The following is a 17830-nucleotide window of genomic DNA, read 5'->3' on the forward strand; positions in this document are numbered from 1 at the left end:
TTCCAAAAAAAAAAAAAAAAAAAAAAAAAACACGTGACACAGACGAAGATCCCCCATGTGCGGGGTTGAAGGATCCAACGGCTGATGTGACAAGAACGGGGAGGTAAATGCACGGATAAGATCCTCTGTCATTGCCACGTCGTTTCAGTGGCCCACCATATTACTTTAAATAATACACGCTAAACCAATGACATGACCCCACGTGCCCAATCGGTCAAAATACACGCTTTACCTTCACTGATTCAGTCAAACAGTTGTTATATTAATTTAGTATGTTTTTATGTTTTTTTTAAGATAATTATTTGATTTCCTTGTTGGATCTAAGATTTTATTTAATATATTTATATTTAAGTGCATAGTGGGTTCGGTTAAATATTTTTTCGGTTTTGGTCGGGTTGAGTTTTTTAAAAACTAAAAATTCGTGTTGGTTCACGAGTTGAGATTCCATTGATCGGGTTAACCCGACTAACTCAATAATATGGTTACAACCTAACGTTACTCTGCCTTATAAGATTATTATGAAAATTAAGAATATTTGACATTAGTAATCGATACTAGTGATGCATTATAACTTCCAAATATTTGATATTTGAGTTTTATGATATTTTAATTATTAATACAATCGTGTATTTGGATAACTAAAATTTAAATATGTAAATTGACGGATTACGTCAATATTAGCTTTCATTCAGACTCAATAATTAAAATATTAAAATTTCAGCTTTAGAGATATACCTGACATCAAAATTAATCGAAGTAATTTATTACGACAATAACAAACAGTAATTTTCAATACTTTTTGTTGAAGTTATTAATATTTTAAACATTTTTTCCCATTTTTTATTATTAAAAAAAAAAGAAAAAAAAAAGTCATGAATGTAATTATACATAATTTAGGGGCTTTTTTTACAAAATTCCGAAAAAGAAAGGGTAAGGGACGAAATAAATATGGGACATAAATGGAAGGCGCCCCTATTAGAGGGAAGGGGATGAGGTCCGTGACAAAGAAGATTGTAGCATTAATATATGAGAGCATGTCAGACCTCATCAATATACACTAATACAACACAATACCTTACAATGCCAATAAAATGGTCGTGGGAACTACCAATTAGACCTAACTGTGCGGTCCGTGTCTAATTTAATGAGACTACGACAACGTGACTAATTAAGGTCTGAGTCATCGTGTGAACTACCAATTAGACCCGACCGTACGGTTCGTGACATATGTACCTTGACTCAACCAAACACTATTCAATAAAACTACCACAACATGACTAACTTAGGTTTGACTCGTCTCGTGAACTACGAGTTAGACCCAACGTGCAATTTGTGACATATGTTCCTATAACGGCCCAAATCCACCGCAAGCAGACATTGTTCTTTTGGACTTTCCCTCAATAAAACTACCACAACATGACTAACTTAGGGTAGAGTCGTCTTGTGAACTACCAGTTAGACCCGACGTGCAATTTGTGACATATGTTCCTATAACGGCCCAGATCCACCGCTAGCAAATATTGTCATTTTGGGCTTTTCCTTACGGGCTTCCCCTAAAGGCTTTAAAACGTGTCTGCTAGGTGAAGGTTTCCACACCCTTATAAATGGTGGTTTGTTCTCCTCCCCAACCAATGTGGGACATCACAATCCACCCCCTTCAGGGCCCAGCGTCCTCGTTGGCACTCTTTCCTTCCTCTAATCGATGTGGGACTACCTCCAAATCCACCCCCTTTTGGGGTCCAGCGTTCTTATTGGCACACCGCCTCATGTCTACCCCCTTTCGAAAAACAGCGAGAAGGCTGACACATCGTACGATGTCGGGCTCTAATACCATTTGGGCTTTCCTTCAAGACTTTAAAACGCGTCTGTTAGGAGAAGGTTTCCACACCCTTATAAATGGTGGTTTATTATCCTCCACAACCAACGTGGGACATCACCAATCGGTGTATAATTCTCGGTGGGTCATGGGTCATAATAAAGCAGACACTAGAAATAATTTCTCGGATTTGGTGGTATAAATCTAAATTTAAAGAATTTTAATATTATTTAAAATTTGTTGGGTATTAAATTGGATTAAGGGAAGGGATCCAAAACATGTCATGTCTCAATTTCCAACAATTATATAAATTTATGTTATCCAAGACATACTTATGTCTTTTTTTGAATTTATTTTTCTTTTTTTCAATATTATGTTTATATATATCCGTGGGATTTTATTTGGCTTATATTATCTATATATATATCAACAAATTTGATGTGCCAAATTTATTATTTTCCTAAAATTTATTATTTTCCTAAAATTTATTTTTATTACTAATAATTATTTATTACAAACACCATGACCACACACCCGTAAATTAATAAATTAGTTGAGGCAAGCTTATTCACACCCACGATTAATTTAATGAACTAAACGACAAAATATTAAACACGTCACTGCATACTCAAAATAAGAAAAAAAATATGTTGTCAAAATCTTTTGAACCAATAAAAAATTGATAGTTGGTTGGGTTCGTGACTCGACCAACTCTAATAGAGTTTACAACGTAACTCAACTCTCTATTCAGGTTGGACTGGGTTGTTCGGTTGTTTTTTTTTTAATTATTTTAAAAAATTCTTATCCACTTGATTTCATAATATTCAAATATCAGAAGCTACAAGGCATAAATAACATCGGTTACAAACATTAAATATTCTTAATTTTTATAATAATCTTAAAAGTGGGGTGGGATAGGGTAAGATAAAGTTGGGTTGTAACTATATTTTTGGGTTAATTGTTGACCCGACCAAAAAAATGTATACCTGCAACCCGACCTAGTTCAACCCAACTGAGGAAAAAAAAATAATAATAAATATATATATATATATATATATAAAACTCATCCCAACATTTATGGTTTGAACTTGATAATCTACGTAACACAATATCTACCAAAAGTGTGAATAAATCTAAAAATATTATTAATAAAGAATATAGATTTAAGAATAAGAAATAAAATTGGGATAAAAGATTGTATCTTCATTAATATTCACAGCGAATAGGATATAATATACCAATTAATGGTACAAATAAGAAAAATATAAACTAACTTAAGGATAAAATAAAATATACTACAAATCAAATCATAAAGAGAAAAATATTAACTAATTATTAATGTTTAACATATATTTAATTTAAACTAGCAATAAAATGCACTAAATTTTGACAGGTTATGTTCTTGGATCACATGATTGCCCATAATTCTTAGAGTCCTTTCAGTAGTCAACAATGCTTACAAAGTGGAGCTGAGATTTAGGTCTCGAGCTTCAAGTAATTGGCGTTTTATCTATTTAATAAGGTCTCGAGCTTTAAGTAATCGGTGTTTTATCGAGTTAATAAGGTGTCGAGAATCAAATAATAAGTGTTATTTTTTATTATTTTTTTTTAGTATGGAAAAATATATTAAAAAGGTTAGCGAGGAGGAAACCAAAGCACAGACTGTCGTCTTCATCCTTGGGTCTCCTCTCTGTCTCTCTCCATTTTTATTTTTAAGTGAAGGTTTTGTCTTCTGCTTCTCCACTCTCTCTGCACTCCCCGCCGATGCTCGAAATACCCAACGCCGCCGCCGCCGCCGCCGCTGATGACGACGACATGGACGACGGCATGAGGTGCCGTTACCATCCTTATCGGAGCAACCAAGGAGGGATCTGCGCACTTTGTCTTCAAGAGAAGCTCGGCAAATTAGTCTCTTCCTCTTCTCCCCTTCCTCTGCCACCTTCTTCTTCCTCCTCCTCCTCCTCTTTCAGATCTGATTTCGCCGCCGTCGGCTCTGCCGCTTCGTCGGTTAAATTTGGGAGTCACTGCCACGATCATCACGCGGCGGCGGCGGCAAGGACTCGAATCCCCTTTTTGTCTAAGAAGAAGAAGCAGCCGGAGGCAGGTTTCCGCCGGTGTAAATCCACTACAACTCCGGCGAGAGGGAAATTTCTGGATCCCTACCACGGCGAAGATTATAATCCGAAAAACAGAGGATGGATTTGGTCTCTGTTCGATCTTTCAACTAAATCCCATTCCTCGAGGAAAATCGATCATGGGTTTAAGGAAAAATCAACGGAAACGTATAAAGATTTCTCCGGCACGGCGGAGGACGACGGCGAGGATAGTCCGAACAGTAGTCATGCCTCTGCCTCTGCCTCGGTTTCTTCGTTTGAACGGAAGGTATCTAGATCCAGATCCGTCGGGTGCGGTAGCCGGAGTTTCTCCGGCGACTTCTTCGAAAGAATCACCGGTTTCGGCGACTGTACACTTCGGAGAGTGGAGTCTCACAGAGAAGGAAAACCCAAAATAACCTCCACCGCCATCGCCGCCGTGAACAATAGCAGCGAGTGCCTGAAAGAGCGAGCGAAATGCGGCGGAATATTCGGTGGGTTCATGAATCAAACATCGTCGTCTTCGTCTTCCGCCTCATCGTCGTACTGGGTGTCGTCATCCTCCGGCGATGACGGGAGGTTCCCGCCGGCACCATACGGACAGGGGCGGAGCAAGAACAGAGGGTGGGCATTTGCAAGTCCGATGAGAGCGTTCGGGAAGCCGCCGTCTTCCTCGTCGGAAGGAAAACGGGAATCATCGGAGAAAAATTCAACTCCAAATTTGGACGCGATTCCTTCATTGCTGGCTGTAAGAATCTGAACACAAAATTAAATTCAAATTAAGATGCAGTAGTTTAAATTTACGTACTAATGATGAAATTAATTATCTTTTTTTATTTAATTTTAATTTTTATGTTGTTTAAATTTCCAGTGGATATTGTAAATCCTTATTGAGACTTCAAGGAGTCAAAACTTCTACCCGTTGGTTTTGTTTGTGTATTTTCGAATATTGTTGACTGGCATGACCGGTTGTCCGGTTGTTTTTGTTTTTTCATGTACTAAATATCCACCAAATTAAATAATTATTTTTTCTTTTTATTTCGAATGACTCGATCACTCGACCCGTACCGACTACTAAACTCAAACTATAAATTTTAGGTTCGGTTATATATTTTTTCGGTTGAATTTTTGAAAGATTGAAAAAGTTAGGTCAACCCATGAATAATATTTGACGTTTTTAATAGATATTATACTCTAAACAGTGGTATGATACTGTCCACTTTGAGCATGAGTTTAGGGTAATGAGTCAACGTGGGACGGCTCATTTCAATAATTCTCACTTGGAACAAAGTACACCATAGAGCCTCTTCTCAAACCTATGGAGCCATCAAACATCATCTTCTTAATCGACGCTCGATTCTTTTTTCTAGAGATCTCGAACAAAATATATTATTTGTTCAACACTTGAGTCACTTTTGACTGCACCTTCAAGGCTCACAACTTCTTTGTTCGACATTTGAATATTCTATTGATATGACCAAGTTAAGAGCATGACTCTGATAGTGATGCGTCATGACATGTGAATATTTGATATTCGAGGTTTATATGATTTTATTATTAATGTAACATATACCGTCAATAAAAATGACTTTTAGAATAATAATAATAATAATAATAATAATAAAACCCGGAACCCAACCCGAAAAATAGAGTTTTGAGTTGGGTTGTGATTATATTTGAGTTGTTAAGATTATATATATATATATAGTTAAAATTTGGAATAATAGAACGTTAGTAACAAGTTAGATTCCCATGGTCACGTGCGTCACATGCTTCACAGTCTTCAACAGAGAGGATCTCGAGAACTTGATGGGCTGGGCCTATTGGACTCAGATCCTCTCTTATTATATTAATTATTATTTTTTAATTTTATAAAATAATACTCCATTTTACAATTTAATTTACACAAATATCCCTATTTTAATAAATTAATCACTTTTCAACCTTATTATTTTCCTATAAATGCAAGGGTAAAAATGGAAAATAAAATAGGCCGCCGTCGAGCTCGAGTTGACACTTACACATGTTTATAAAATTAGTATCGACATAAGAAGTGAATCGATATTTTAATTAAGTTATTATTATTTTTATTTATTTATTAAAAGATATATATTTTTTAATAAATATTTTATAAACAAATTTTTTTAAAAAAATTTAATATTAGTGAAGTGATTGTGATTTAAAAAATAAAAAGAAAAAGGAAAAAGGAATACGAGAGGAAGTGGGCCTCGGGAATCTTACAGGAGACGGAGAGTGATGGTTGTTGAGAGCGAGAGGCTTTCTCCTTCTTCAACCTCTCTGTTCTTCTCTTACCCCTAGAACTCCACGGAAACATGAACCAAGAATCCAAGCGCAGCAATCCCAATCCTCTAATGGTGAAGCCGGAATCTGAGGATCGCAAAGCCTCATCTGTGGCCGCCGCCGCCGCCAAGAAAATCGTCATCAAGAGCGCCGATATGTTCGGCGACATGCAGAAGGAGGCTGTTGACATTGCTATAGCCGTTACTGCTTCTTTCTCTCTCCAAATAATTAATCTCTCTCAATCTCATTACATATCATTTCTCAACTAATTCGTTCACAATCTGTTTCGTTTGTTGTTGTTGTTGTTGTTGTTGTTTAGGCTTTTGAGAAGCATAGCGTCGAGAAGGATGTCGCCGAGCACATAAAGAAGGAGTTCGATCAGAGACATGGCCCTACCTGGCATTGCATCGTCGGTCGTAATTTTGGTAGAGCCTTCCTGATTAATTTTCGCTTTCTTTCAGTCTGATGGACAGATTCTTTATAAATTTCTATTGGACAGATTCTTTATAAATTTCTATTACCTTAGTCTCTCGGAAATGCTTCTCTAACTTCAACTTCAGTCTGTAGCTTTTTTCCCCCTACTGAAATGGAGATCTAGCTCTTAAGTAACTCTATTGGAGAATTTTGGCTCCATTTGGTCCATTGCCCTACTCTATATTGAATTTGCTAGCTAATTATCCGCTACAGCAATCTTGTCTGCCTACATGAATTGAATATCATTGGATGGTCTTGCCATGGTTGGTGGCAACCAGGGTAGGGGCTTCCCATCTACTTTTGATGATGAGGTCAACAAACATAGTGAGATAGAATTGTTTTGAACTAGAGCTGACTTCACTGTGATATTTTCTCTTTAGCAGTTTTTGTTGAACATGACTCAATCTGATATATTCATGGTTCTGTTTGCACTGTGAAAGGTAGGAATCAAAATATACTGTGTCATGTTTTATTTGAGCGTCAAATGTTAAGTTCTTGGTGTTTATGGGATCCAAAAGATTGCCTGACAAGACATAAGGAGGTGATCTGCAACTTTCTCTCTTTGTGCTGTTAGGGACACAAACAATTCTTATAGGCAAAGAATCAAAGGCTGTGATCAATGATCACAAGGACACGTAGAGCCATGTTGAGGATTGTTGGGAGTGAGTCCCACATTGGCTAATTTAGGGAATGATCATGGGTTTATAAGTAAAGAAATACATCTCCATTGATGTGAGGCCTTTTGGGGAAGCCCAAAGCAAAGCCATGAGAGCTTATACTCAAAGTGGACAATATCATACCATTGTGGAGAGTCATGTTCATTTAACATGGTACTAGAGCCATGCCCTAAACTTAGCCATGACAATAGAATCCTCAAATATCGAACAAAGATTGTGAGCCTCGAAAAAGTGTCGAAGGGAGGATTGTTGAGGATTGTTGGGAGTGAGTCCCACATTGGGCTAATTTAGGGAATGATCATGAGTTCGAACAAAGATTGTGAGCCTCGAAAAAGTGTCGAAGAAAGAGTGGAAAAAGTGTCGAAGGGAGGATTGTTGAGGATTGTTGGGAGTGAGTCCCACATTGGGCTAATTTAGGGAATGATCATGAGTTCGAACAAAGATTGTGAGCCTCGAAAAAGTGTCGAAGAAAGAGTGTACTTTGTTCGAGGGGAGGATTGTTGAGGATTGTTGGGAGTGAGTCCCATGTTGGCTAATTTATTTAGAGAAGAATGATCATGGGTTTATAAGTAAAGAAATACATCTCTATTGGTGTGAGGCCTTTTGGGGAAGCCGAAAGCAAAGTCATGAGAGCTTCAAAGTAGACAACATCATTAAGTAAAGAAATACATCTCTATTGGTGTGAGGCCTTTTGGGGAAGCCGAAAGCAAAGTCATGAGAGCTTCAAAGTAGACAACATCATGCCATTGCGGAGAGTCGTGTTCATTTAACAAGCCATGTTAATATAAACTTTCAGGAGTAAACTCTTTTTATCATGCCATACCAAGATTTAGAGCTGAATGCTAAATGCATGGAGCTTAAGTTGGAATGTAACTTGCAGGTCGGTAGTGCTCCCGCTCGTGGTTTCGGTTACCTTATAGAGCCCAAAAATTTCCTTTACACGGCCAATCCACTCATCACAAGCCTTTGAAAGAACAGGGTGGTATTAGTGAACCATTTAGTTTTTTCATTTTGGCTGAGCGAACTTAATTGCTAACAGCCGTAAAAATTGCAGGCTCTTGTAGTTATTGTGTTAGCAGATGCAGAGAACTTCTAACAGTTTTACTTGCTTGGCTTCATATCGATAATTTAAAAATTCTATAAAAACATGCTCCCTCATCTCGTTGAATGTTGTAGTGCATTGTCTTGTTCTTGATTATGGAGCTTTATTCAGTGCCCGATTAGTGTTAGTTCAGCCTGTATTTAATTAATATCAGGGATGATTCTATTCTCTGGTTTGTGTTTCAGGTTCTTATGTGACACACGAGTCGAACCATTTTGTTTACTTCTACCTGGACCAGAAAGCAGTTTTACTTTTCAAATCTGGTTGATGGTTGATCTCCCCTTGACAATGATGCCACCGAGTAGTTTGGCGAGCCTGCGATGATGGCGCTACAACTATTTCCTGTATGTATAATCTATTCTGCCAGTATATAAATCACTTGGTGTAGCATTTTATATATTATAACTGATATATCAGTGGGCAGTAAATTAAATGGTGAAACAAGAAATTCAATGTAAATGCATTTACATGATGTCTCAAAGGGGGTCGGCGATGTCATTAAAACAGAATGCAGTTCAGAGTCCGAGGCTCTAAACCATTGTGAGATCCTACGTCGGTTAAAGAGGGAAACAAAACATTCTTTATAAGGGTGTGAAAACTCTTCCCCAACAGACGTGTTTTAAAACTGTGAGGTTGACGGGGGTACGTAATGATTCAAAGCAGACAATATAGGTTAGCGATGGGTTTACACTGTTACAAATGATGTTAGAGCCAGGTTTACATTGTTACAAATGATGTTAGAGCCAAACATTGTGCGGTGTGCCAGCGAGGGCGCTGAGCCCTCAAGGGGAGTGGATTGTGAGATCTCATATCGATTCGATTGGAGTAGAGAAGAAAGCATTTCTTATAAGGGTGCAGTTGGTTGCAATCTAGGTTAAGTAAATTATTCAAGGTTTGCTATAGTTTATGCTCTTAAAGAGAATTACAAAATGTATTTCATCATGTATCAGATTTAATTACTTTTAAGAATTAGAAGTTTTGAATTTATTTAGCAGTCAATATTAATAACTATTTTTAAATAAATAATTTATAAGAAAAATTAAAAAGAGAAATAATAATAAAATAAATATACTGAATATTCAAACTTTATACTAATAAAATATAAATTATTGTTACTATTTAATATCATATTACTGTTTGAATTAACTAAATTTGCATAAAAATTAAATCTTTCTATATAACAAAAAAAAAACACCTTTTTTTTTCAGTTTCATATTCAGAAATCAAAACCTACCCACTGAAAAAAAAAAAAAAAAAAAAAAAAAAAAAAAAAAAAAAATGGTTACAATAGGGGCAAACTAGTCATTTCGCCCCTATAAGTTGAGGGGTTTGTTTTGGCTGAGTTAAAATGGGGAAAAGAGAAAGAAGAGGGAAAGAAGATTAGGGTTTTGAGGAAGGGGAGGAGATCGGATCAGAACCGACGCCGGAGAACCGAGTCCCCAATCTAAACCGTTGAATAGCTCGAGGCAAGGTGCTCTCACGAATCGCACCTTCCTATCTCGACAAAACGTTCAAGAACTTCAGGTTAGTCCACGAGTATCTACATGGAGAAGTCATCAAAATTTTCGTGTGCTAGCAACGTTTTGTGTTGATCCTTGGACTCTTACCCCCCAACAGCGCTATCTGGTTAAGTTCTGAAGTGAAGGCGGCCAAGATCGGCGTTCAAATCGGAGTTTAAAGATAACGTGATTTTCGGTAAGAACTTGTGTTTTTCTCCGAATTTGAACTCAAATAATAAGATCTGTGATCATCAGAAAAATTTAAGAAAATTCTTTCCAAGGAGTAGAATAGGAGGTCTACAAGTTTCGTGAAGAAAATTTAACGAATCGGATTACGGATTGGAAAANTAAAAAAAAAGGCCAGTGGGATGGGTTGGGAATCATGACTCTCCATGATGGTATGATACTGTCTACTTTGAATCTAAGCTCTCATGGCACTGTCCACTCTGAGCCTAAGCTCTCATGGATTTGCTTGGGCTTCCCTAAAAGGCCTCATACCGAGATAGTATTCCTCACTTATAAACCCATGAACATTCCCTAAATTAGGAAAGTGTGGGACTCACTCCCAATAATCCTCAACAATCCTCCCTCGAACAAAGTACACTATAAACCTCCCCTGAGGCTTCTTGAGCTCTCGAATAGCCTCCCCTTAATCGAGCGACTCCTTTCTCTGGAGCCCTCGAACAAAGTATACCATTTGTTCAACACTTTAGTCACTTTTGACTACACCTTCAAGACTCACGATTCTTTGTTCGATATTTGAGGATTCTATTGACATGGTTAAGTTTAGGGCATGACTATGATACCATGTTATGTTAGGAATCACGACTCTCCACAATACTATGAAATTGTCCACTTTGAGTATAAGCTCCCATGGCTTTGCTTTGGGCTTCCCCAAGAGGCCTCGTACCAATGGAGATAGTATTTCTTGATTATAAACACATGCACGGGGACTTTCATCCAACAAAGGGGAGATGTTTGAACATAATACATCAAAGAATATGATCCCCACATTAAATTTGAATCCCATCATTGTTCTTATTTGATTCACAACTGTATTTATTTTTGCTTGTGGTAGGCTCCCATAATATTGGAATTGTCATGGCTACTGTCCGGTCTCTTTTTGTTTTTTGAGATCTCCATTGAGGAAGAGAACGAAATCTTGTTTATAAGGGTGAAAATCTCTTTCTAACATATGAATATTAAAAACTTTGAGGAGAAGCCGGAAAGTAACAATATCTGATACCGGTGTGGTTAAACGAAAAGGTGGGTCATTTTCTGGGCATTCTAGCTTCTGAATTGTTTGAATGCTGATCTATTTAAATCTATAGCATTGAAGCAGATAGCTTTCTTCAACAATTGTCATTCCTTAGCCAATGTTGCTGGCATGTCTGCTGCCCTTTCACTGAAAACTTAGTCTTTCAAATGCATTTGCTTAGATCACAAAGGAGCTTTCACGCCTACAACAACTCGCAATGGATAACAAGCTTAGCCCTGAACATATATCCGGCGGTACAATCAGTCATTGCAGTCGGCCGAATCAAAAAGGTTCCACAGGCCGACGATGGGGGCGTGTACCCCCCACATCGATCACGACGGTGAGCATCACAAACCCAATCGATCAATCAAGAATTTCTCCAAACAATCCAAAACAAACCCCTTAAACCTCCGTTTCTTGCTTCCTCAGTCAGGTCAACATTGGAGCAAACCACAGAAGAGTTTTGGATGGAGCAACAGTGGCTAAATTCTGTAACGAGTGGAAGCGATTCATTGAAAATCCTGAGCTTCTGACCTTATATGAGATGAAATACTGTGTTGATGTTAACAATAAAAAAAAAAAGATGAAATACTGTGTTGATGTTAACAATAAAAAAAAAAAGAATAACATTTGAAACAATAGTGTGATTATGAATGAAAATGGGAAAAATTTAAGAGTAGAGTATGTAGGGCTTTACCCCAAAGGGAGCCCTTCCAGAAATTCTCTTAGGCCAGGGGCAAGCCCAGGCCTAAGAGGGGGTTTGGAAATAGTTTTCAACCAGCAATTGACGCGCCTCGGTTAGAACCTCACTAGCTGCGTCATTGCCCCAAGCGCAAAGATGCTTTTACCCTTCCCTCCTCCAACCTTTTATATGCGATCACTGCAGGTCTATTCTCACGTTTTATCGATGTGGGACATCTTTTTTTGAACTTTTCTTTGTCAAGCAATGGATGGGCCTGGGCCTGGGCCTGGGCCCGGAGGGAGATGTTGGGTCATTGATATATATATATATATATATGAGAATTTTTGCTGGCTAAATAATATAATACAATTATTAGTTTGGTTTATAAATTAATTTTTAATTTTTTAAAAAACACAAATAATAATAATAATAATAATAATAATAATAATGATAATAATAAAAAATAAATAAATCAAAGTCGGAATTGAAATGAGTTTCGAGCTAAAACTAAAAATATCTCATCTCATTCACTGTCTTCTTTTGCCTCCATTTTTTTTAATTCCTGGCTGCGTTGTGAGATCGCTGAATTTGTTGGAGTTCGACATCGGAAAATGGCAACGGCGTACGCGAATCTTTTGAATGTAGGAACCAAGATTATTGGTGTTGGCCGGAACTACGCCGCCCATGCCAAAGAACTCGGCAACGCCATCCCCAAGGTTTTTAACAAATTTCATTTTCATTCTGGACTATGATTGTTGATGTTTTTCACGGGGAGTTAATTAGTTGATTCTGTGTTGTTTATGATTGCGATTTATTAACTGGATGTGGCAATTTTTCCTTGAATCTGTTTTAGGAGCCGGTTTTGTTTATGAAACCCACGTCGTCTTACTTGCAAAATGGAGGGACGATCGAGATCCCTCACGCTCTGAAGTCTTTGGATCACGAGGTTGAGCTCGCTGTTGTCATCTCGCAGAAAGCTCGTGACGTTCCTGAAGCCTCCGCCATGGATTATGTTGGGGGTAGGGCTACTATATTTCTGAATCTTGAGTGAATTTGTTGAGTCGATTCGTTGATTCTAATCGTGTTTATAACCCTTTTGATTGACCGTTTGGGAATTTCCCCTCTGAACTCTGAGGAATAGCATTCCGGAGAAATTGTTTAATTCCCAAGTCATGCACCGTTTATAGTTCATAATCTTGAGCAATGCATTACAAATTTTTGTTTTGACATGTCAGGTTATGCTCTTGCACTGGACATGACTGCCCGAGAAATCCAAGCTTCTGCCAAGGTGATGGGGGTTTCTTTTCCCTTTCTTGATGGATGTTAGATAACAAGTCAGGTAGAAACATTAAGAAATTCTGCTGAGTGAATATATTGCTGTGTTAATCTAAACATAAAGCAAACCTAACGAACACAAACTAGCTACTATTCACATCCTTGATCGAGCACGGGAGCACGATCTTACTTTCAATATGTTTGAGAACGTCCTAAAATAAACATAAGATCTCTTCATATCCTGGTTGGATCAAACTCTACCTCTTATAGGGAATCCATTAAAAAGAAGTCGAACTTCCAAATAATTGTCAAGAATTCTGTTCCTATTGTTCACTTCAATATGTATAAGTAGGATATCTTTGGGGAATAAATTATCAAATGGACTAGTTTAACTTATGACACCTGAGTAAAGAAAAGGTATATGAATGAATCGAGATTATATCCGAATGAGAACGATCCTAAAGATAGGATGACTAAAAAATACTTGAAAGAACTGAAAGTCACTATCTACGCAAACAAGGTGCACCTTCATTTTCAGTGGCTCAATCCTAAAAACTTCATGGTTGCTTGTTTTACTTGGAGCAATTCTATATTGGGTGAGCCTTTCCTCTACTCGGGTTTCACTTCAATCTTTTGAAAGTTCTACATTGCAGGACTTCTTAATAATGTTTTGGTTTCATCTTATTTTTTTCAGCTTGTTATCTTCCAAGAAGTACAGATATATTTTAGTTTTTCTACCTTAAATAATGCTGTTTTCGTTACCAGTCTGCAGGCCTTCCATGGACTATAGCTAAAGGGCAGGACACCTTTACACCCATCAGTTCTGTTGTAAGAATAATCACATGCCCTGTTTTCCTGCAGTTGTGTTATACAATCGAACGAACCATATCATCAAATGAACCAAATGGAAGTAATTAGAGTTTGTGCATATAATAAATTTCATAGAATAGTAACTTGCACCTTCAAACTTATGTTTCTTTTTTTTACTCTGAATGATGCAGCTCTCCAAGTCGTCAATTCCCGATCCCGATGATATAGAATTATGGTTAAAGGTTCTGATATTTACGATAACGAGTTTCTTTCCTCCATTAGGGTCATTGTCTCATTTTATGATCAATTGCTTTTTACTAACTCGACTCAGGTAGACGATGAATTTCGACAGAAAGGCTCAACCAAGGATATGATCTTCAAAATCCCATACCTCATTAGCCATATAAGTTCCTTCATGACCCTTCTTGAAGGAGATGTCATACTAACAGGTATCCACCACAGCCATAGTTTATTTTAATCTATCAGATTGTTTTGTCACTGTGCTCGAAATTGAAAGTCTGGTCTTTACAATGATTTCAACGTTTATAGATAATTTGTGATAATGTCATTTTCCCTGACCATTGCTTGGTTATCAGACTTGTTCCACTTGTTTAAATTTCTCTCTTCGATTCTTTTTCCTTACATTGTGAATATTGATTGGTTTTCCATGTTTCACATTTATAGACTGTTTGTTGTGTCTGTTCCTGGGAGTAAGCATTGCGTTTACTTTTTTAGATAGTTTCAGATTCTGTAACAGCCCACCCAACCCACCGCTAGCAGATATTCTCCTCTTCTGCTAGGGAGAAGTTTCCACACCCTTATAAAGAATGCTTCATTCCCCTATCCAACTGATATGGGATCTCATAGTCCACCCCCTTCGAGGCCCAACATCCTCGCTGGCACACTGTCTGGTGTCCACCCCCCCCTTCAGGGCTCAGTGTCTTCGCTGGCACACTACTCGATGTCTAGCTCTGATACCATTTGTAACAGCCAAGTCCACCGCTAGCAGATATTGTTCTCTTTAGGCTTTTTCTTTCAGGCTTCCTCTCAACATTTTTAAAACGCGTCCGTTAGGGAGAGGTTTCACACCCTTATAAAGAATGCTCGTTCCCCTCTCCGATCGATGTGGGATCTTAGAATTCATTCCCTTCGAGGCCAAGCGTCTTCGCTGGCGCTCATTCCTCCATTCAATCAATGTGAGATCTCACATATTCTCAAACTTCATCTTGAAAGTAGTATTGTTCAATGGAAGCTGGAACATGCCATTTATTTGATGAATCCATCATTAAACCATCACTATTCTCTCATTGCTTTCTTTTTTCTTTTCTGCCATTGACTTGATGAATCCACTGTTAAACAACTTGACAGTGGAAGCTTGTTAAGCATAGAAACCAAGTAAGTTATGTTCTTCTTCACCATGCAGGAACTCCCTCAGGCGTTGGCCCAGTGAAGGCAGGTCAGAAGGTAACAGCAGGGATAACGAATATCATAGACGTTCACTTCAACGTCGAAAATCGGAGGAAACCATAAAACATCATGAGTTTCAAATTTTCTACGACTCTTATCTTCAGTTAAAATAAAATCCAGACTCCAGAAACATTTGATAAGATTATGGATCTAAGCCATTGCTGTTATCTTTTACACCATTAATTCGAAGTGTACTCGATTTGATAGTCATGAAGGAACCATAGGGGCATTGAACTGAGAAGCAGGACAGTACAGAGAGTTTCTGGATTCAGGTAATCCCTATTATGCTTATACCAAGGGAAAATCAGAATCCTAAAGTTTTTTAGACTTTTTTTTTAGTTTAATTGTTATTATTGAAACTTACTCAAACGTGAAAAATTGAATAATATTTTTATTAATTTAGTCTTAATAAATGGAGTTAAGGGTCTGTTATAAGTTTGAAAATTAATTCATAATTTCACCTATTTTAAATATTTAACCATTTATTTTTATTTAATATTGAAGTATAGTTTAATTGTTAAAAATATATTTTAATTCTAAGAAGGATATTTTTGGTGAATATTTTATAAATCAACCATTTTTTTTTTTTGGCTATCTTAGTATTTTTGTTAATGATATATATTAGTGAAATAAAAGCTCGTTTATCTCATTTACGTGACACACGTGATCCTCGTTTATCTTATTTACATGGCACACATGATCGTCAAAGTGCGATTCGCTGGTAGAAAAGAATATTTTCAAAACCTAAGCTTGAGAATATTTTTATTAAATATAAAAATTAACTACAAGATTTATTAAAATTGAAATTATGCATTGAAAGCATATGGGCATATTCTCTCTTTAAATAAAGATAAATTATACTTTTGAACAAATATTTTGTTTAATTTTAGATTTGAAAAATGCAAGTAATTAGTCTCCAAAGCAAAATATGATACAAAATTTGAATGATTATATTATATGATGAAATTATTTGTATTAAAAACGTGTCCGCACATGCTTTTCTTATAACAAAAAGGATCAAATTATATATATTTTTTATTATTTGGAGATCTGAATATTTTAATTTTTTTTAATTTATATTTGTTTTCTTTCAATTTCATTTTTCAAAATTTCACTATTTTTTTAAGTAAAGAATTATTTGAATTTTTAGTATAATTTTAAAAATAAAAATAAAAATTATTTTTAAATTTTGACTTAATCTCCTAAAAATATTAGTAGAAAGTAAATAATAAAATTATATATATATATATATATATATATATATATAAAAGTAGATAATCTCGTATAATTGTTGATCGACGAGTGATGGGCTATTTGTTTTTATTAAAATATATTAAAAAAAATAAAATGAAGGCTTAAATTAATGAAAAGAAAGTACTTTCCATCTTACCGGTTACCGGGAACTTTCCTTCCTTGACTGTTAATGAAAACATGACATCTATTTTTTTTAAAATGAATTTAAATATTTTTTTTATTATTAAATCATAATAATAATTAATTGCAATAAGAATGTTTTTTTTCTAATTGATGTTTACTTGGAATTGGTCGGAAATTTAAATAGAATAAAATTTATATATATATATTATAATTATTAAGATATTGTTTTCATAGTTTTAATTAATTAAAATGAATTACTAAATAAAATTTTAATGTAACTTTTAAATAAAACAATAAGAATTAATAATAATAATAATAATAAATTTAAATTTAAATTATTTGAGAAAATAGTTTTTATTTTAACAATATATTTAATATTGAAAATACTAATTAATTAAAATAAAATTTAATCAACTAAAACAATTTAAAATAATCTTTGTTAAAATAATAAGATTGGTATATGTTATCTAATACAAATAATTTAGTTAATAAAATAATTAATAATTAAATAGAACCATATATGAAAAATAAAATATAATATTCAACCTAATTTAATTTCGATATATATATATATAGAATATAATCTCCGTCTCCCGTCCTATTTAACTAAAAAGGAAAAATCTGTTCTCGTTCTACTTTATCATTCTGTACCAAGATATACGCGTGTTAAATTGACATTTCTAGTAATAAAAAACAGATAAATATGTCATTTTTGCATTTTTTTTTATAACGAGTTTACGAGTCGGCAAACCTTATTCTTAATAAAATAGATCTGAAGATTGTTTACTTTCTAACCGACCATAAGAAAGTAACCCATTGACGAGTGAATAAAATTTATTCTCAATGAAATAGATTTTCTTTTATACGAAGGTTGCTTACTTTCTAACCGACCAATAAAAAGTAACCAGTTGACTCGTGGGTAAGCCTCGACGATTGCTTACTTTCTAACCGACCAATAAAAAGTATCCAATTGACTCGTGAGTAAACCTTATTCTTCAT

General features: G+C 35.7%; 3 protein-coding genes and 1 non-coding gene across 4 annotated transcripts; 3 read left to right on the plus strand and 1 right to left on the minus strand.

Annotated features, from left to right (window-relative positions):
* The first annotated feature begins 3465 nt into the window (after positions 1–3465).
* LOC111457510 lies at positions 3466–4931 on the plus strand. The gene has a single exon (XM_023099735.1). The coding sequence runs from the start codon at positions 3581–3583 to the stop codon at positions 4667–4669; it is 1089 nt and encodes a 362-aa protein (XP_022955503.1). The 5' UTR covers positions 3466–3580; the 3' UTR covers positions 4670–4931.
* A 1181-nt stretch (positions 4932–6112) lies between these two features.
* LOC111457511 (dynein 8 kDa light chain, flagellar outer arm-like) lies at positions 6113–8944 on the plus strand. The gene is made up of 3 exons (XM_023099737.1): positions 6113–6410; positions 6530–6635; positions 8649–8944. Exons 1-3 carry the CDS (start codon positions 6243–6245, stop codon positions 8729–8731), a joined length of 357 nt encoding a protein of 118 aa, XP_022955505.1. The 5' UTR covers positions 6113–6242; the 3' UTR covers positions 8732–8944.
* A 2965-nt stretch (positions 8945–11909) lies between these two features.
* LOC111458075 lies at positions 11910–12060 on the minus strand. The gene has a single exon (XR_002713042.1). It is a non-coding gene; the product is annotated as a U4 spliceosomal RNA (small nuclear RNA).
* A 331-nt stretch (positions 12061–12391) lies between these two features.
* LOC111457421 (probable acylpyruvase FAHD1, mitochondrial) lies at positions 12392–15856 on the plus strand. The gene is made up of 7 exons (XM_023099604.1): positions 12392–12618; positions 12756–12921; positions 13138–13190; positions 13943–14005; positions 14179–14229; positions 14319–14436; positions 15411–15856. The coding sequence occupies exons 1-7, from the start codon at positions 12514–12516 to the stop codon at positions 15515–15517; spliced, it is 663 nt and encodes a 220-aa protein (XP_022955372.1). The 5' UTR covers positions 12392–12513; the 3' UTR covers positions 15518–15856.
* The last annotated feature ends 1974 nt before the right edge of the window (positions 15857–17830 follow it).

This window comes from Cucurbita moschata, unplaced genomic scaffold, assembly GCF_002738365.1.
Source record: "Cucurbita moschata cultivar Rifu unplaced genomic scaffold, Cmos_1.0 Cmo_Scf00020, whole genome shotgun sequence".
In the NCBI taxonomy this organism is placed as follows: Eukaryota; Viridiplantae; Streptophyta; class Magnoliopsida; order Cucurbitales; family Cucurbitaceae; genus Cucurbita; species Cucurbita moschata.